Below are 19,035 nucleotides of genomic sequence, written 5' to 3'. Positions count from 1 at the left end.
TAAAGGGGGCAGGATAGGAGGACGTGGGACACTGTTTCCGTGTTACCATCTCCACATGGGCAGAGTCGTTTTTCAAATGGAGTCTTTTGGTAATGACCTTCGAGTACGGCAGAAGGAAGAACATCCCATCTAGCCAATGTAAAGGCACGTCTGTATTTTGGGATGGTTAATTTAAACAAATATGAAGCTGGAAAGTCAAAATGGGAAGGGGGAAAGTAGGTATACCATGGGCACAGTTTCTTTAAGATAGTCAGGTTGTTTTGCCGTTCAATGTCTTTCAGGCGCTGGCCTATTAGACTCTTTGCTTTAATGAGGCCCATTGATAGTAGGGACTGCGAATGCAGACCGCATGTAAGGAGTTTTTGATGCACAGTTTTGAACCACTTGCTTTTGTGAGGGTCTTGCATTACTAGAGGCAGTAGACCGGGTGGATTTAGATTAAGACGAAGCCAATAGTTGAGTGTTCTTTGCCAGGTCTGAGTTTCTACAGATGGAAGGCAGGCCTCGAGTCGTAAAGCTGCGTTTGGAACACAGGAGGGGACGCCGAATATCTGCCTTAGGAATTTAGACTGAACAGTTTCAAGACTGGAGCAGTGGTTCCCCGTCCAGATTTGTGCCCCATACAGTAACTGCGCCAGAGGTTTTGCTTGAAAAACTTCAAAGGCTGCTGGGATGTATCTGCCCCCCTTCGTGTAAAAGAAGCGGGACAGCATCTTAATACTTTGAGCTGCTTTTTCTTTAGCACATTTTTGATGGACATCCCAGGACCCGGTCGACTGGAAAACAATACCCAGATATTTGAAGGCTTTAACCTGTTAAATTGTCTGGTTATCCATCCTCCAGCTGTACTGTCTGCATTTCCTTGCAAAAACCATGATTTTGGTTTTCTGATAGTTTATTGCCAGTTGCTCTCTCCTACAGTATGCTGAAAATTCACCTATGAGCCTATTTAAGCCTATTCTTGTTCGAGATAGGAGTATCGCATCATCAGCATACAAAAGCACTGATATTGATTTGTCAGCCAGTTTGGGGGCATGGAAGTCCGGAGATGACAAACAGTTAACCATATCATTGATGTAAAAGTTGAATAGAACTGGGGCCAGGATGCAACCTTGCTTGACCCCCTTGCTGACAGGAACTGGTCCTATAAGATGGCTATTTAACGAAGTTCTTACATACAGCACCGTGTCTTTATATAAACAGCTGATCAGAAATAATAGTCTTTTGTCTATACTTGATGTGCTCAATTTATCCCAGAGTCTTGCACGTGGAATTGAATCGAAAGCAGCCTTTAGATCGATAAAGGCTGCGTATAGCACCCCACGGGATTTTTTGGCATATTTGTCAATTAAATAGGCTAGGGTGAAGCAATGGTCTATGGTGGATCTGCCTTGCCTGAAACCCGCTTGCTCTTCCGCTAGAATAGCTTCAGTTTCCAGCCAGCTAGTTAGCTTAATATAAAGATGTTTGGCATATAGTTTGCTGGGTATAGGCAGAAGGCTGATTGGTCTATAACTCGCCGGGTCTGGCATAGGTCCTTTTTTATAGATTGGAATAACTATTGCCTCTGTCCAACCATCTGGGAGTAAACCCGTTGAGTCAATCCAAGAAAATAGAGATGCCAGCAGGGGGGCCCACCAGCCAATGTTGGACTTCAGAAGTTCGGCAGGGATGTAATCATTCCCTGGGGCCTTATTGTTCTTTAGTTGTGCGATTAAGTTCTCAACTTCCTTTACAGTTACTGGTGGCCAATGAGGTAGGTCCTCCAATTGGATGCATAGTTTGTGATGTTGGGCTTCCTGGTCATAGAACAAAGATTGAAAATGGCGCAACCACTCCATTGATTCCACTGTACAGATGGAATTAGTGCGCTCCTGGTCCAGTAGACCAGATATGGTTCGCCAAAAGCAAGTAGTATCTTTCTCGTGCGATGCCTTAACCAAACTTTGCCATGCGGCTCGTTCAGCTTCCAATTTCTTTCTCCTTAATAATTGTTTGTAAGACCGTCTCAGATAAATATAGGCATCAAGTAGGATGGCAGTCCCTGATTTCCTATATCTCTGGTAGGCTGTTCTCGTTTGTCTCCTTGTTTGCCTGCACTCCAGGTCAAACCAGCTAGCTCCGTCCTTTGCCCTCTTTGTAGCGGAGCTATGTATCACTGTTGTTAAATGGGATTTCAATCTTTCCAAAAGTGATTTAAAGCGTTCCATAATCGCATCTACTGAATTGCCTGTCACAATAGCGGAGCGAATAAGCTTTAACTCCGCTGACTGAAGGAGGAGGGTTAGATTTTCATTCAATATTGGGGACCATTTGAGTCTTTTGGGAGCAAGTATACCCAAATTTACAGAAGGTATATATTGTGGCTCGGCAATAGAATGGTCAAAAGGCCGACCTGCAAGCTCTAAAATTAGAGGTAGGTGGTCACTCAGAGTATTGTGGCCCACTTGGAACTTCCTTACAAAGCTGTGGGCAAATCTTGAGATTAGAATATAATCTATAACGCTTCCCCCTGCCTTGGAAAAATGGGTATATTCCCCGGGGCGATCCCCCTCTATGTTGCCGTTTAATATCAGCAGTTCCCTCCGTCTGGCAGCCTGCACTAAGCAGAGACCTGAAGAATTACTTCTGCTATCTTTGGACAGTCGTGTCGCACCAATATCCGTCTGTTCTTCAGGGTCCATAAATAGGTTGAAGTGAGTGTATAGACTGTTGTCATCTGTTCCTATACGAGCGTTAAAGTCTCCACACACAATAGTCAGGGCAGACGGGTAAGTAGATTCAAGAGGTTCTAAAAACGCCTCTAGTTCAGCCCATGTAGCCTTGACAACGGGGTTTTTTTGGCCTGGGGGAATATAGACATTGACCAGCAAAAGAGTAGTTCTCTTGAAGCTAAGTAGAGCGGCTGTTGCTAAAGAATTGCAGCTGGGTAGGGCTGTTAAAGAATGCGCCAGCTCCGTGGAAATGAAGCAAGCTAGGCCGCCACTAGATCTGCCGCCCTTTAGAGATGGAGAGGCAGGCAGGTAGTGGCAGTTATACCCATTGAGAAATATAGGGTCATTCTGCCATGTCTCCTGAAAGAAGATGATGTCAAATTGCTTAAGGTAGCACAAAAATTGTTGGTTATTTTTCTTAGCGTGCCAACCCGCGATATTCCAAGACAGCACTTTTAGGCCCCGGGCCCTTCGGGGAGCTGGATCTATGTCACCACCACGTCCAGCAATTCTTTGGTGTCTAAAAAAACACACCCATTGGCTCTTTTCGAGGATGACTGCTTGGAGAGAGTGTAGTGATCCTCTCTTCTTGGTGATTTGGGGCTAGATTTTGGAGTTGGGGGGGAAGCTAATTCATTCGGAGACAGTTTAAGATAGCTGTGCCAGGAGCTTTGAGATTTCACACATTGATTTGGTTTTACTTTATTGTACATCACAGGGGGCTCAGATTGTAATTCCACGTCTACACATTTAAAGGTGCCTCCCACTGTCTTCTTATCCACTAGACATTTGGGAGATATGGGCTGCACATAAGGGACCTTCATTGTCTCACCTTGGTCATCCTTTTTTACTAGTCTGCTTCGAAGTAAATCAAGTCTTTTCAGGATCTATTTATTCATGTGCAGAACATTTGTGGTACAAGAAGTTACAGGATTTCAGCATGGAAGTTTCAGGATATGCACTGAATGGAAGCAAAGTGGTATGTTAGCCCCAAAACATTTGCAAGCACTGATAGCATTGAAAGCAGAGTCATGTATGATCGACCCAATTGCATCATGGGCACAAATCACTATAAACGCACAATAAAAAAGATGGGCAAGGGAGGCCTAATTGGTACTAACTTTGAGATTTATGGCTATTTCCATAGGATCACTTAATTCAGGACACGGGGGTGGTCAAAACTAGGGTTCAAATAGCACCTCGTTTGAGCAGCTTTGACATCCTCGTATGACTATCCCCATAAGAGCTGACTCAAGGAGGTGAGCCAAGCTTCATACCATGGGAAGAGAAAAACCTAATTGTAATCTTGAGTCTTTTTCCTATCTCCCTTCCCAAGGGGGTGCTGCCATCTCTTGCAAAGGCAGCCACAAACTAGTTTGTTCGTTTCTTTTAACAAGGTCCCTGAGTTCTGATCTGGGCTTCCCTCCATATAGGGCTTTTCCCATATAGGGCTTTCTCAAGTATAGAGAGCTGTCACTGACTGAGGTATCTCTTTTCCCATCAAGGCACTGAATGGTAAGTCAGGAAGGCTGTCTTCCAACCTACCCACATTCCCTCTTCATATTTTGTGGCTGTTGTTTTTCTTTTAACGATGCCTGCCAAAGTCTACCAGAATATGGATGGATGACTCTGTCTGTTTCCGTTTCTTTCCATTTCTCGTTTTTCTAAACTAGAGCTCTGTTCTACACATTTCTGCATTGGTCTGTGATTTATTCATTGGCTTCAATCCAGGAAATGCTTCAGCATTTTAATGTGCATTTCTCCTAATATGCACCTGTTGGTATGCAACATTGGCTAATATACAGATATTGGCAAAGCAATTTCCACTATTAGAGTGCATTTCTGTACATCAGTGGTTCCCAATTAGTTAATTACTGAGGACCCCCTGTTTTTCAAAAGCCAAGCCACGGACTCCCTACTTTTGAAAATTTTGATAACTTTGTGGTAGTTACCTCTGCAAAGCAATTTTTTTGAACAAAATGTGGTGTAGCCCCAAATAAGCAAAGGATTTTAGGTATACCGAAAAACAGACTAGAGCTGAGCGATATCTGGTTTCCAACATCATGATACAGTGGTACCTCTGGTTACGTGCTTAATTTGTTCCGGAGGTCCATTCTTAACCTGAAACTGTTCTTAACCTGAAGCACCACTTTAGCTAATGGGGCCTCCCGCTGCCGCCGCACAATTTCTGTTCTCATCCTGAAGCGTATGTAACCCGAGGTACCACTTTATATCAGCAGCTAAACATCACAGTATTCCAATATATCATGATGTCTGAAACTGGAGATCAGGTGTGGGGGTGAGGGAAGGAGCAGCCGCAGAGACTGGAGGGAGGGAGGGAGAAGAGGAAGCAGGGTCACCTCCATCGCATGGTTTGAGAGGGAGAGGGTGGGGATAGGGGTTGTTTCAAGCTGCCATCAGTGGGGCAGCCAGCAAAGATGCATGCCCACTGTGGCTGCTGCTGCTTTCCTGCTAACTGAGAAAAGATGTGCCTGGAGAAGGGAGTGCCATGGTGCCTTGAAGTGAGGGCAATCACTGCCTTCTTCTCAGTCAGCGTGAGGGGAAGGCAGCACCTCGCAATCAGCTGCTCTAGTCTCCCTCGCGTGAGGAGCAAAATATTGCTGCATATTGCTGGATCAAAATTGTTATGGCAGTGTGATTTCAAAACCGATTTCGGCCAATATATAGAAAAATCACACAGTACTACAACAGACCATAAAATTTGGGATATTACCATGCAAAAATGCCAAATACAGTGGTACCTTGGTTGTCAAACGCTTCAGAAGCCGAACAATTTGGCTTTCAAACACCGACAACCAGGAAGTAAATGCTTCCATTTTCGAACGTGCCTCAGAAGCTGAACAGCTTCTGGGGCATGTTTCTCCATTTTCTCAATTGGAATTGTCGACCGCCCATTGCACCTCTGTTGTCGAAAGTTTCAGAGGTCGAATGGTCTTCCGGAACGGAATATAGGGGAGGCAAGGGATGAGGCCGCAGACCCCCAGAGGTCCCTGGACCCCTAACTGGGAACCACTGCTGTACATGGTTTTCACTAAGGGTTTATTCACTCTTACCTTTTGCCCTGCACTTTCCAGGTCCACGCTTTAAAGCTCCACATCTGGGCACTCCTTTTTTCACCACAGAACTTTCCCCATGAAAACTCACTCTTTAAAGTGCAACAAATGCAATTTGGGATTTGTGTAGATTGCCGTTTGCTCCAATTCAGCGTTAAAGAAGGGATTTTCACAGGGAAATCTCCAGAGCAAAAGAAAAGAGTGCTTCAACACAGAGCTTTAAAGCATGGACTGTGCCTGGGAAAATGCAGAGGAACGGAGAAGCCCTAAAAGATGCATTTTCTACACAGTTTAACCTAGCATGTGCATTTTTGTACACATCGCTTGGCTGGCGAGCAGCACTGCAAAATTTGGAAAAGTGCAAATTTCACAAGGTGGCTATATTTCAGATCTCATGTTATTTTGGAGAATGCTGATTAGGGAGGTTCACCTTTAAACGCAAAATGGATCAAATTTCTTCAGTGTCTTGAACCGAGAAACATGCCTGTTTTAAATCTGTTCTTTATGAAAAGCTTTTCCTTTGTTCCCTTCCCAATTCTCCCAGTTTTAGAACCCAGGACCATCCAAGGAAGTGAAACATTGGGAGATGTTGGATGGACAAAGCAAACTGCTTCTTTACATGGCTCATAGCCTAACATTTGCTCCCACAAGATAAAGCGGTGGTTCCCAACCTGGACAGCTTTAGATGACAAATAGCATAATTCATGGAGGATAAGGCTAGCAGTGGCTACAAGCCATGATGGTCAGATGCCTCCAACTACATGTTGATGGGGATCACAAGTAGGGAGAGTTGCTGCATCTGGCTGGCCCCTGAACAAACAAGAATGCTATTGGACCAGATGTTCCATTGGCCTGATGTAGCAGAGCTCGTCTTATGTTCTTATATGTCATAAGATCAGCACTGGCTTTGTAAATGACTTGTTTAGCACAGAATGTGGTGCATACAGAGGGATGCTCAGGCTGTCATTTCATAATTAATAGAACCCATCGTTCCCTGAGCACATCCTCTTAGCATGAGAGGTGTTTTGCAGAGAAAAGCTGCAACCTGATTGCCCCATGCCCACCCTACCGTTCTGCCATGCCCAATCTTTCCCCCACAGTGCTACATATATGACTCCGGAACCCTGCTTTGGCAGGAAATTGTTGTGAAGAAGGGATGTAGGAATGTAAGCAACAAGTTATGAGGGGCATAGCTCCCGCCCATCCCTTCTTCCGCAGCAAATTGCCTCCTCACCCCCATTGCTTGGTAACTTGGAGTTCCACAAGTTCTAGTGTCAGGATAGAAGGAGGAAAGTATTTTCTCTGTCCACTGTCTCTATGCCCTAATGTTATAGGCTTCTGGAAAGATGCTGCAAGGGAATCATTCCATGGTGAAAGAGTTCATTCTGCTGGGTCTCTCCCAGGCACGAGGGGCCCAGCTCTTCCTGTTCTTCCTCTTCCTTCTCTTCTACTGTCTGATCCTGCCAGGAAACATCCTCATCATCATGACCATCTGCAGCGACACCCGATTGGGGTCCCCCATGTACTTCTTCTTGGCCAACCTGGCATTTCTGGACATCTGCTACTGCTCCGTCACCCCTCCCAAGATGCTTGCCGATTTCTTCTCCAGCCGCAAGGCCATCTCCTACAAGGCTTGCATGGCCCAGATCTTCTTCCTCCACTTGCTGGGAGGGTCAGAGGTCTTCCTTCTCATTGCCATGGCCATTGACCGCTATGTGGCCATTTGCCACCCATTGCATTATGCCACCATAGTAAGCAGGCCAGTCTGCAGTGCCATGGTGGTGGGATCCTGGTGCCTAGGTTTTGTCCACTCCATCATCCAAGTTCTCCTCATTCTCCCACTCCCTTTCTGTGGCCCCAATGAACTGGACAACTTCTTCTGTGACATCCCTCAGGTTGTCAAGTTGGCTTGCACAGACACCTATGCCCTGGAGTTCTTCATGTTTGTCAACAGTGGTGTCTCCACCTTCATTGGTTTCATCCTCCTCCTCATCTCCTATGTGATCCTGCTGTTCAAGGTGAGAATGGGTTCTGTTGAGGGGAAGAACAAAGCTACTTCCACATGCATCACCCACATCATCATTGTTATTGTCATGTTTGGTCCCGCCATTTACATCTACGGTCACCCTTTCCAGGAGTTTTCTTTTGACAAGGTTGTGGCTGTTTTCCACACTATGGTCTTCCCCTTGATGAACCCCATCATCTACACGCTGAGGAACAAGGAGATTAAGCATGCCATAAGGAGACTGTTAAGCAGAAATGGCCCTCTGGTTTGACCAGGACTCATATAACTTCTAGGACAGGTATCAGAAACCTGTGACACTCCAGATGTTGTTGGACTCCACTTCCCATTAACCTCAACAGCATGTCCAGTTGTCATGGCTGATGGGATGTTAGTATCACAGCATCTGGAAGGCTGAAAGCTTTCCATCTCTGCTCTAAGAGATTAGGCTTTTACTTCTGTTTGGTCAACAAAGCAGCACCTTCCACCTGCTCTTCTTTAGCACCAAATCCAGCAATTGATATTGAGGGGCCTGGGATGAGAACATAGCTGCTGAGACCTGATGTCACTGACAGAGCATCAGTTGAGTGTCTTTGCTAGGATCTGTTCTTGTACTTGAGGCTCTTGAACTGAGAAACCAGGGGCTCAGGTCACCTTCAGACTGTCAGTGTTTTGTGGGAGGGAATTCAAGTCAGGAATTTGGATTTTCTCCATTAAAGTAGATTGGTTTAATGGTGGGGTCTATGCAACAAATCCACCTCTTTGGGACAGGGGGACCAGGTATTTGCAGTTAGGGAAACACACTGAAAAGTGTGATAAATGAATGATAAATGGGAAGGCACAAACATCAGAATGAAATCAGGGTGGATGCTCACTGCCTTCATAACCTCCCCACAAAGAAATCAAAGGAGAAGCTTCATAAAGGTCAAACATGGTCTCACTTCCACATAAATGTTGTGATAAGCCAATGAGGATGAATGCTCAATAAACAGGTCATCTAGGATCTTCACTCTCATTCAAACACACAACTATAGGGTAGCTTCCAATGACTTCATTATCAGAATGGACCCATTGGAATTAATGGACCAAAGTTAGATATGTCATTTATATTCAATAGGTTTATTCTGAGTCTGTTTAATGTTGGCTACTACCCCATGTCCACACAATGGTGTTCCAGTGACCTCTCCAAAACCATGAAACTCTCTTCTACTGGAAACTCACCAAATGTTTGAGCAAGATCATTTTGTTTCTGAAACTCCCAAAGCCTTTCTTGGTCAGGTTGGTCCTTCATAGATAGCATTTGAGCTAGTATGGTGTAAATTAAAATTTGAGGTTCATATTACAGTATTTTGACATTAAAAATAATGCTTTGATTTTTTTTCTGTCTTGTTCAGCTCACTTTTAAATGTTGTTGCCCACTCCAAAGCCTTCAAAGCAGAATGAGCTTTCAAAAAGAAATCAGAATACAGACATTGATTACTGCATGTAATATTTAGTGCACAGGGACTTGTGGCTAAGCACAGTTCCAAGTGGCTGTTTGCAGTGCAGCATATAACTGTGAAACTAATATAAATTATACCAGAAATATAATTTCACAGCAGTTGACCAGAACTCCAAATGTGCCCATGGAATCATAGAGGAGTGACAACCCTCAGTTTACTGTTTTATCAATGAGGTTTTGTGTTGCAACTTGCCACAGTATTGGCACCAATGAAGGATGAAGCTATATACCTTTAAAATGAATAAATGTTGCAGTACTCAACAGATCCAATCATCCAGGCCACAGTATGTAAAAAAGAGAGAGAGAGAGTGATGGTGAACTACAGTAAAAAAGGAGGGAAACCACCAAAGAGGAATTCAAACAAATAGCCAGCACGTGTAGACAAAATCAGAAAAGCTAAAGCACAGAATGAACTCAGGCTTGCTAGAGAGGTTAAAAGCAACAAAAAAGGCTTTTATGGGTATGTTCGTACCAAAAGGAAGAACAAAGAAACAGTGGAGTCACTCAGAGGAGAAGATGGTGAAATGCAAACAGGGGACACAGAAAGGGCTGAACTCCTCAATGCCTTCTTTGCCTCAGTCTTCTCCGATAAAGAAAACAATGCCCGACCTGAAGAATTTGAAGCAAATGATTCAGCAGAGGAAACACAGCCCAGAATAACTAAGGAGATAGTACAAGAATACTTGGCTAGTTTAGATGTATTCAAGTCTCCAGGGCCAGATGAACTGCATCCAAGAGTATTAAAAGAACTGGCAGACATGATCTCAGAACCACTGGCAGTCATCTTTGAGAATTCCTGGAGAACAGGCAAAGTTCCGGCAGACTGGAGGAGGGCAAATGTTGTCCCTATTTTCAAAAAGGGGAAAAGAGAGGACCCAAATAATTACTGCCCAGTCAGTCTGACATCAATACCAGGGAAGATTCTGGAGCAGATCATTAAGCAAACAGTCTGTGAGCACCTAGAAAGGAATGCTGTGATCACCAATAGTCAGCATGGATTTCTGAAAAATAAGTCATGTCAGACTAACCTGATCTCGTTTTTTGACAGAATTACAAGCCTGGTTGATGAAGGGAACGCAGTGGATGTAGCCTACCTTGATTTCAGACAAGGTGCCCCATGATATTCTTGTAAAGAAGCTGGTAAAATGCGGTCTTGACTATGCTACCACTCAGTGGATTTGTAACTGGCTGACTGACCGAACCCAAAGGGTCTCATCAATGGTTCCTCTTCATACTGGAGAAGAGTGACTAGTGGGGTGCCACAGGGTTCTGTCTTGGGCCCGGTCTTATTCAACATCTTTATCAACGACTTGGATGATGGACTCAAGGGCATCCTGATCAAATTTGCAGATGACACCAAACTGGGAGGGGTGGCTAACACCCCAGAGGACAGGATCACACTTCAAAACGACCTTGACAGATTAGAGAACTGGGCCAAAACAAACAAGATGAATTTTAACAGGGAGAAATGTAAAGTATTGCACTTGGGCAAAAAAAATAAAAAAATGAGAGGCACAAATACAAGATGGGTGACACCTGGCTTGAGAGCAGTACATGTGAAAAGGATCTAGGAGTCTTGGTTGACCACAAACTTGACATGAGCCAACAGTGTGACGCGGCAGCTAAAAACGCCAATGCAATTCTGGGCTGCATATAGCATCTAGATCAAGGGAAGTAATAGTGCCACTGTATTCTGCTCTGGTCAGACCTCACCTGGAGTATTATGTCCAGTTATGGGCACCACAGTTCAAGAAGGACGCTGACAAACTGGAATGTGTCCAGGGGAGGGCAACCAAAATGGTCAAAGGCCTGGAAACAATGCCCTATGAGGAACGGCTAAGGGAGCTGGGCATGTTTAGCCTGGAGAAGAGGAGGTTAAGGGGTGATATGATAGCCATGTTCAAATATATAAAAGGATGTCACATAGAGGAGGGAGAAAGGTTGTTTTCTGCTGCTCCAGAGAAGCGGACATGGAGCAATGGATCCAAACTACAAGAAAGAAGATTCCACCTAAACATTAGGAAGAACTTACTGACAGTAAGAGCTGTTCGACAGTGGAATTTGCTGCCAAGGAGTGTGGTGGAGTCTCCCTCTTTGGAGGTCTTTAAGCAGAGGCTTGACAACCATATGTCAGGAGTGCTCTGATGGTGTTTCCTGATTGGCAGGGGGTTGGACTTGTTAGGATATTTCCGTTCCACCTTAAAAGGGAGCAGGATGTTTGTGTCACAGCCTGCGTATTTCCTGTTCACAGGATGTTTCTGTTGTGTCTATGCTTTTGTTTTCTCTCTGTGTCTGAGACACTGAAGCAGGCAGTCATGTTTTTCTTTGTTCTGACCAACGCTGAATAAAGTTGTCAATAATGCTCTCCTGCGTGCATCTTTCGCTGTGCATTATCTGCTGATAGAGCATGCATCAGCTCTGGAATGTGGCAAGCTATTTCTGGAGCTCATGTTGCTAATTGAATGATACTGCGTGTCTATGGAAGGTCGATGGACGAACGGAGATGACGTGGGGTCATGATGGACTCTGTCTCCCTGGCAGTATCCCAACAGGACTCGATGGCCCTTGTGGTCTCTTCCAACTCTATGATTCTATGATTCTTTTCTTTCTTTACATGGGTACATAGGAAACTGTTCTACTGAGTCATTGGACATCTAGTTCAGGCATCCCCCAACTCAGCCCTCCAGATGTTTTGGGACTACAATTCCCATCATCCCTGACCACTGGTCCTATTAGCTAGGGATGGTGGGAGTTGTAGTCCCAAAACATCTGGAGAGCCGAGTTTGGGGGTGCCTGATCTAGTTCAATATTTTCCACACTGATTGGCTGTTGCTATCCAGTTTAAGACAGGATGCTTGCTGATTTCTTCTCCTACCACAAGATGATCTCCTACAAGGCTTTCATGGCCCAGATCTTCTTCCTCCATTTTCTTGGAGGGTCCAAGGTGTTCCTTATCATTGCCATCGCCACTGACCATCTTCATCTTCATCTTCACACCACACCATCTTCATCTTCATCATGTTTATCATCTACCTCTACTGCCGTCCCTTCCAGGACTATTCCTTCGACAAGGTGGGGGGCCGTTTTTCACACTTCCCCCTAATGAATCCCATGATCTACACACTGAGGAACAAGGAGATCAAACAAACCATGTGGAAGCTGATGGGCAAACACAGATTTTGGGGTACAAAATGAAAGAAAGTAAATAATAATGGGGTTTGAAGAAGTGGGTTTGCCAATGCATAAGCCTAGGTGGACAATCTTTCTCAGGCTGAGGGCCACAGTGGCTTCTGTGCAACCTTCTGGGGGCCACACACCAGTGGTGGACAGAGCCAGAAGCAAAAGTGGGCAAAGGAATAAATGTGAATTCAACTTTTGTACAATGGGCTAGTTTAAACACTCACACAACCTTATCTATTCTCCATCCAGGCATCAAGTGATCAAGGATTCATTCCAGTTAGGCAAAACTCAAGATGGGTCCAAAGCAGGGTTTGTGGTGCGTGTGACCTGGGAAGAGTCCTAAGGGTCAGATCAAGAGGCCTGGAGGTCTGCATTTGGATCCTGAGCCTGAGGTTGCTATAATGGATGCTTATGAGATTTTTTAATATGCTGCTCCATCACAAAAATGGCATCTCTCATTATGTTCCCCCATCCATGAACTGAAACAATTTTTCATGTAAGTTCAAAAACAGTGCATTTATTATTATTATTTTGAAATTCTAGATGTCAGGGAACTGCCATCAGCTCAGAGGCGAGAGGTGGAAGGGCAGTTGGGTTACAGGGAGCCTCCAAAGATTGTGAAAAGCAGCACTTCCTCCATGGAGGAAGGAAGCCAAGCCTCCAGTGGGGAAGAGATTCAGGGCTCGGAGGATGCAAGGGAGAGCCAGAGCCCCGTGCATGAGCAAAGCGGGGGGGAGGCAGGTCCCCCCTTGCCCACACCCTCTCTGCGCAGTCGGTTTACACGCAGAGAGGGGAGGCGTAGGATGGGGGTCAAGAGACTACTCTGCTGGGGAAAGTTTAAGGACCGCCCACTCTCAGATTCTGCTAGTGACCAAGCAAGACATGGAATTGAGACGTTCTGCACTGTGAGTGTTTTGCACCAATAATAAAGCCTTTGAAAAGACCAGTGGGGGTCTTGCCTGTTCACTCTTGAGCAACCATGCCGGCAGACATAACACTATACAGTATACTGTCTTTTTTGCTCTATAAGACGCACCAGACCACAGGACGCACCTAGTTTTTGGATGAGGAAAACAAGGAAAAAAATATTCTGAATCTCAGAAGCCAGAACATCAAGAGAGATCGCTGCGCAGTGAAAGCAGCAATCCCTCTTGCTGTTCTGGCTTCTGGGATAGCTTCACAGCCTGCATTCACTCCACAAGACGCACACACATTTCCCCTTACTTTTTAGGAGGGAAAAAGTGAGTCTTATAGAGCAAAAAATACAGTATCTGCAAGTCTTGCTAATAAATTTGACAGCAACGATGTCATTAATTAATGTGCCACTTTTGTTTGTTTTAATGTAGCTGCATGTATGAGTTGGAAATGCAACAAAAGCGGTCATTCAGTAGACAACTTGATTCTGGGAGTGTTAAAGAGCGAGATGGGTGGCACTATTGCTTAGCAACCAGGCAGATTGGCATGATCATTAATGCTGTAACTCGTGCCCTAATTGAATGTGTCCTTTCACGAGCTTCTAAACCTCACAGCTACATGATCATAGGACTGAAAGGGAACCACAAATGTCACCCAGACTGACCCTCCAATCCTATAACATTGTACACTACTGTGAAAGTGAAGTCTCATTCCAATCTGGATTCATTCTTGATTCATCTCCCACCTTCCCATCCTGGGGGATGCTGCCATCACTTGCAAACCCAGCCACGATCTTTTTTTCTTTTTCTTTTTAACAAGCTCCCTGAACTCCAAGTTGGGCTTCCTTCCAGGTCTAAACATGGAGCAGATCCGTTCTCCCATTCAAGGGATTCTCATGGGGCAGGAGCTGATTTAGTATTGGGAGGTGTGAAGACCTGTGGCCAACTAAGGGCATCTCTTGTCACACCAAGATCCTGCATGGTAAGTCATTCCTGACGCTCCTCTTCCGCCTTTCCTTCATTGATTCTCTCTCTCTCTCTTCACATCCTATTTTGCTAACCAACCATGCCTCCAGTGTCTACCTGTGTCTTATTTGAACCTAAGATTGTTTGAGCTTTAAACTATTTTGAAAGGGCCAAGACTATGACACAGCAGCCTTGTGGAAAGCAGGTCTAGGTCCGGTTCAGGAAACAGGGTGAAAATTCAGGATGGGGCTCCTGCTCCTCTAATAGGTCATAGAACAGAGAATTTCAGCTTCTCTCTCTCTCTCTCACACACACACACACACAGATTTTTATTATTTTTGTAACATAGCATTTCCAACAGTCCTTTAACATAACTTCTTATCTTAGACAATATTTTAGACTTCCATCAACAACCTCTGAAGATTTTCCGTTCTTTATCACTTATTCTGCATTTCTTAATTTCTCTATTACTTTTAATTGTCATTAACTAATAATTCTCTTCATAGCCTTCCTTGCAATATTTCATATAATCCTCCTTACAAAACTAGCGTAATCTGCTTATTACAATTGCTTTTCAAATAGTTCAGATATTTACTCCAGTCTTCTAAGAATCTCTGGTCCCGCAGGTTTCAAATCCTTCCTGTTAATTTGTCTAATTCTGCGTAGTCCATTAATTTGATTTGCCATTCTTTCGTCGGTAATGAGAATTTCAGCTTCTCATTCCAGCTATACCTGCTGAAATTCCCTCTCCTAGACAACTGTTAAAGATGCAAAAGCCCTGGCTTCTTTTCCTTTCCCAGATGCCCATGAGAAGGTCATAAGCTATTTATTTATCTATCTATCATCTATCTATTTATCTATCTATCATCTATCTATCTATCTATCTATCTATCTAATCTATACATGCATACATACATACATACATACATACATACATACATACATATATCTATGGGAGGATAAAGCTATCAGTGACTCCTAACCCTGATGCCTGTGTTCTACTTCCACTGTTGGAGACTGAATACCAGTTGCTGGAAACGACAGGGGGGGGGGGCGTGTTGCTGTGCTCAGGTCTTCCCTTAGACATCCACTTGAGCACTATGAGAACAGGCTGCTGGGCTAGATATACCACTTGCCTGATCCAGCAGGACTCATCTTATGTTCATCCATCACACAATGAACAGAGGGCAAAACAATCTCCCCTCTTTGCTAGGAAGTACATCAGACATAGGAAGATTGCACTATATGCCCAGACAGCTCAGTTGGTTTGAGCAAACTGCTGATGATGCCAAGGTTGCTAGTTTGATCCCTGTGTGGGACAGCTGCATATTCCTGCATTGCAGGGGGTTTGATTAGATGATCCTATGATCCTATGATTCTATTATTTCAATTGCAACTCTTGCAAATGGAGGTTGTCAGCATGTTGCTCCTGCAATTCTCTACTGCGCATGCTGTAGCTCATTCAAATAGGAATAAATGAAGCTGTCTTATAGTGAGAGCATTTATCCATCTGGCCTAGTAATGTCTGTTCTGGTAGGCAGTGACTCTTGGCTTCCTACAAGGGGTCCTTCACACCACTTACTACTTCACATTCTTAAATATGCTGGGGATTGAATTCTGGGACTTTCTGCATGGGAAGCATATTGCTACACTCACCCCCATATCTCTGGGTGGTGAAATGTTCTCAGGGTGCTGCACTTTGGAAGAAGGTTACTGCAGGTTCGTGGGCATTTGGTAAATATTTACAGACATACAGTTTGCCCATAGAACCTAAGTACTTTTGAGAGCCAGTGTGGTGTAGCGGTTAAGAGCAGTAGTCACATAATCTGGGGAACCAGGTTCGTGTCTCTGCTCCTCCACATGCAGCTGCTGGGTGACCTTGGGCTAGTCACATTTCTCTGAAGTCTCTCAGCCCCACTCACCTCACAGAGTGTTTGTTGTGGGGGAGGAAGGGAAAGGAGAATGTTAGCCACTTTGAGACTCCTGAAGGGGAGTGAAAGGCGTGATAGCAAATCCAAACTCTTCTACTTTTCACACGGCTCCCACATCAGATCTCTAGAGCGACAGCCAAGCGCCTGAGATGCTTTCAGAATCCAAGCTCAGCTCTCTGTGCCTTTCTCTCTCATACAAATGCACTCTGTTCTGTTTGTTTCATTCACAAACACATATCCACCCCCATCTTGAGCTGGGCGCAGGGTCTTCTCCCTTCTCTGCTTGTTCTTTACAGAACACTCTCCCCACCCAATCATCCTGCATCAAGAGAAAATTGCTTAACTATTTAGTTCCCACATTAATACATTTCCTGCATTTTACATCACAAATGGATATGCCTGACCAACATGCTTCAGTGGCAACTATGGGCAAGATTCCTGTATTGCCAGGATGACCCTTGGTGCATAGCTGTCAACTTTTTGCTTTTCTTGCAAGGAATCCTATTTGGAATAAGGGAATTTCCCTTTTAAAAAGGGAAACGTTGACAGCTATGCCCTTGGTGTCTCTTCTTACAACAGATTCCATTAACAAATTCCCCCCTCTTTTTTGTCCCACTGTTGTCTGTGGTCAAACAAACCTGGCAGACAATACGCTTGTTCTTAGCTGAAAAGAGGAGAAGTGCTAGGTGCCTGGGAAGAGAGATTGATTGTTAAACCACTCTGAGAATTGTACTGTAGCTGTGTGAAGGGAGAGGGGATAAACTCTCAGCTCCTTTAACAAACCACAGTGCTCAGGATATTGGGGTAGGGGAGTCATGGCTGTTTAAAGTGGTTTGATGTTGCTTTAAATATATACTTAAGTGGTATAATACTGCTTTAAATGATGGGTCCTGAGACTGAAGAGGAAGAAGCTGACAGCCAAGTCCATCTACTTAGTTGGTTGTAGGTAAGAAAGAAAGCAGGTGAGGGCTGGCTGAAAGCAGACTAAGGTTGGTAGGTCAAAGCCCCATTCAGCCTGATGGACCATCCATAACTGCTCAACATGTCATTGGACTCTAGCTCCCACCATCCCCAGTCAGTATGGTCCATTGTGAGGGAAAATGGAAGCTGTTGTCCAAGAACTTCTGGAGACCACCATGTTGGAGGAGCCTGGTCTACTGTTTCAAGACCAGTCAGCCAGCAGATAATTCCAAGGGCCAGATAGCGAGGCCTTGGGGCCACATTCAGGCCCAAGCCTGAGGCTTTCCACCCCTGTTTTAGTTAAATTCAAAGTAAATCCCTCAAGTCTGCACCTTGTCCTCTCTAGCGGATCCAGCTGTTTCATGTTGGTGATTTCCAATTTGTGTACAGCTTGCAGTCCTTCCAGTGTGAGGATGTGTGTGAGTGTTTGTTGCAGGAGGCAACCCCAAGAGGATGGAGAGGGGCAACCGCACCACAATGGTGAAGGAGTTTGTGCTGCTGGGTCTCTCTCAGAGAAGGGAGGTCCAGCTCTTTCTCTTTGTCCTCTTCCTCTTCTTTGACACCCTCATCTTGCCTGTGAACATCCTCATCATCGTGACCATCTTGAGCAACCCCCGCCTCAGCTCCCCCATGTTCTTCTTCCTGGGCAACCTGGCCTTCCTAGACCTCTGCTACTGTTCAGTCACCCCGCCCAAGATGTTGTCTGACCTGTACTCGCAGCGGAAAGCCATCTCATATTGGGGCTGCATGTCCCAGATCTTCTTCCTCCACTGGCTGGGAGCGGCCGAATTCCTCCTCCTCATTGGCATGGCCTTTGACCGGTACGTGGCCATCTGCCACCCTCTGCGTTATGGCAACGTGGTGAGCAAAGCTGTCTGCTGGGGACTGGTTGCAACCGTGTGGCTCCTTGGCTTAATGCATTCCCTGATCCAGTTCATTCCCATCATCCAGCTACCCTTCTGCGGCCCAAACAAGCTGGACAACTTCTTCTGTGACATCAACCAGATCATCAAGCTGGCCTGCACCGACACATACAACCTGGAGTTTGTCATGTTCTTCAACAGCGGCTTGGCCACTTTGATATGTTTCATTCTCCTCCTCATCTCATACGGGGCCCTTCTGTCCAAGGTGAGGTCCAGCTCCACCAAAGGGAAGGGCAAGACAGCCTCCACGTGCGTCACCCACATCATCATCGTCTTCATCATGTTCGCTCCCGCAATCTACATGTACTGCCGCCCCTTCCAGGCTTTCGCTCTCGACAAGTTGGTCGCCATCTTCCACACTGTGGTCTTCCCCTTAATGAACCCCATGATCTACACCCTGAGGAACAACGAAATCAAAGTTGCTATATGGAAGATGGTCACCAAAACCAAGGTCTGGGGTGGGAAGTGATACCGTAGGAGCAGAGCATGATCCGTCGCCTGTATTAACTCTCTGTTTTTCACTGCATTGTCAGGGCCAGTCATGTACATGTAGGGATGGGGAAGGAACTCAATTCAGTTCACATTTAAAAGTGAATCTTCTCTGACAGACCAGGGCTTGCAAAAATGCATACACTAGGGTAAAGAATGCCTACTAATGAATGCACTAATGAAAACGACACACAAAAATTCATTGTTAGGAAACTTTGCTTGCAAAAATGTGTTCTTTAGTCAAAACTACATACAGAAGTGTGTTTATTGGGAGAAATTAGCACTGAAATGCTGGTGAATTTTCATGAGGATTTCCCACACACACACACTGATCTGCAGAACTGGCACTTTTCCAGGTACTCCTTAATACCCATTCTGCAT

The 19,035-nt window shown here is 45.0% G+C and overlaps 1 protein-coding gene across 1 annotated transcript; it reads left to right on the top strand.

The window, feature by feature from the left end:
* Positions 1–7,100: 7,100 nt before the first annotated feature.
* LOC309354510 (olfactory receptor 4N2-like) lies at positions 7,101–18,759 on the top strand. Its single transcript, XM_081884682.1, has 3 exons — positions 7,101–7,806; positions 14,206–14,367; positions 18,194–18,759. Exons 1-3 carry the CDS (start codon positions 7,135–7,137, stop codon positions 18,632–18,634), a joined length of 1,275 nt encoding a protein of 424 aa, XP_081740808.1. The 5' UTR covers positions 7,101–7,134; the 3' UTR covers positions 18,635–18,759.
* The last annotated feature ends 276 nt before the right edge of the window (positions 18,760–19,035 follow it).

This window comes from Podarcis melisellensis (assembly GCF_964234715.1).
Source record: "Podarcis melisellensis genome assembly, chromosome: 13".
Lineage (NCBI taxonomy): Eukaryota > Metazoa > Chordata > Lepidosauria > Squamata > Lacertidae > Podarcis > Podarcis melisellensis.
This window is presented reverse-complemented; position numbering and strand designations above follow the sequence as displayed.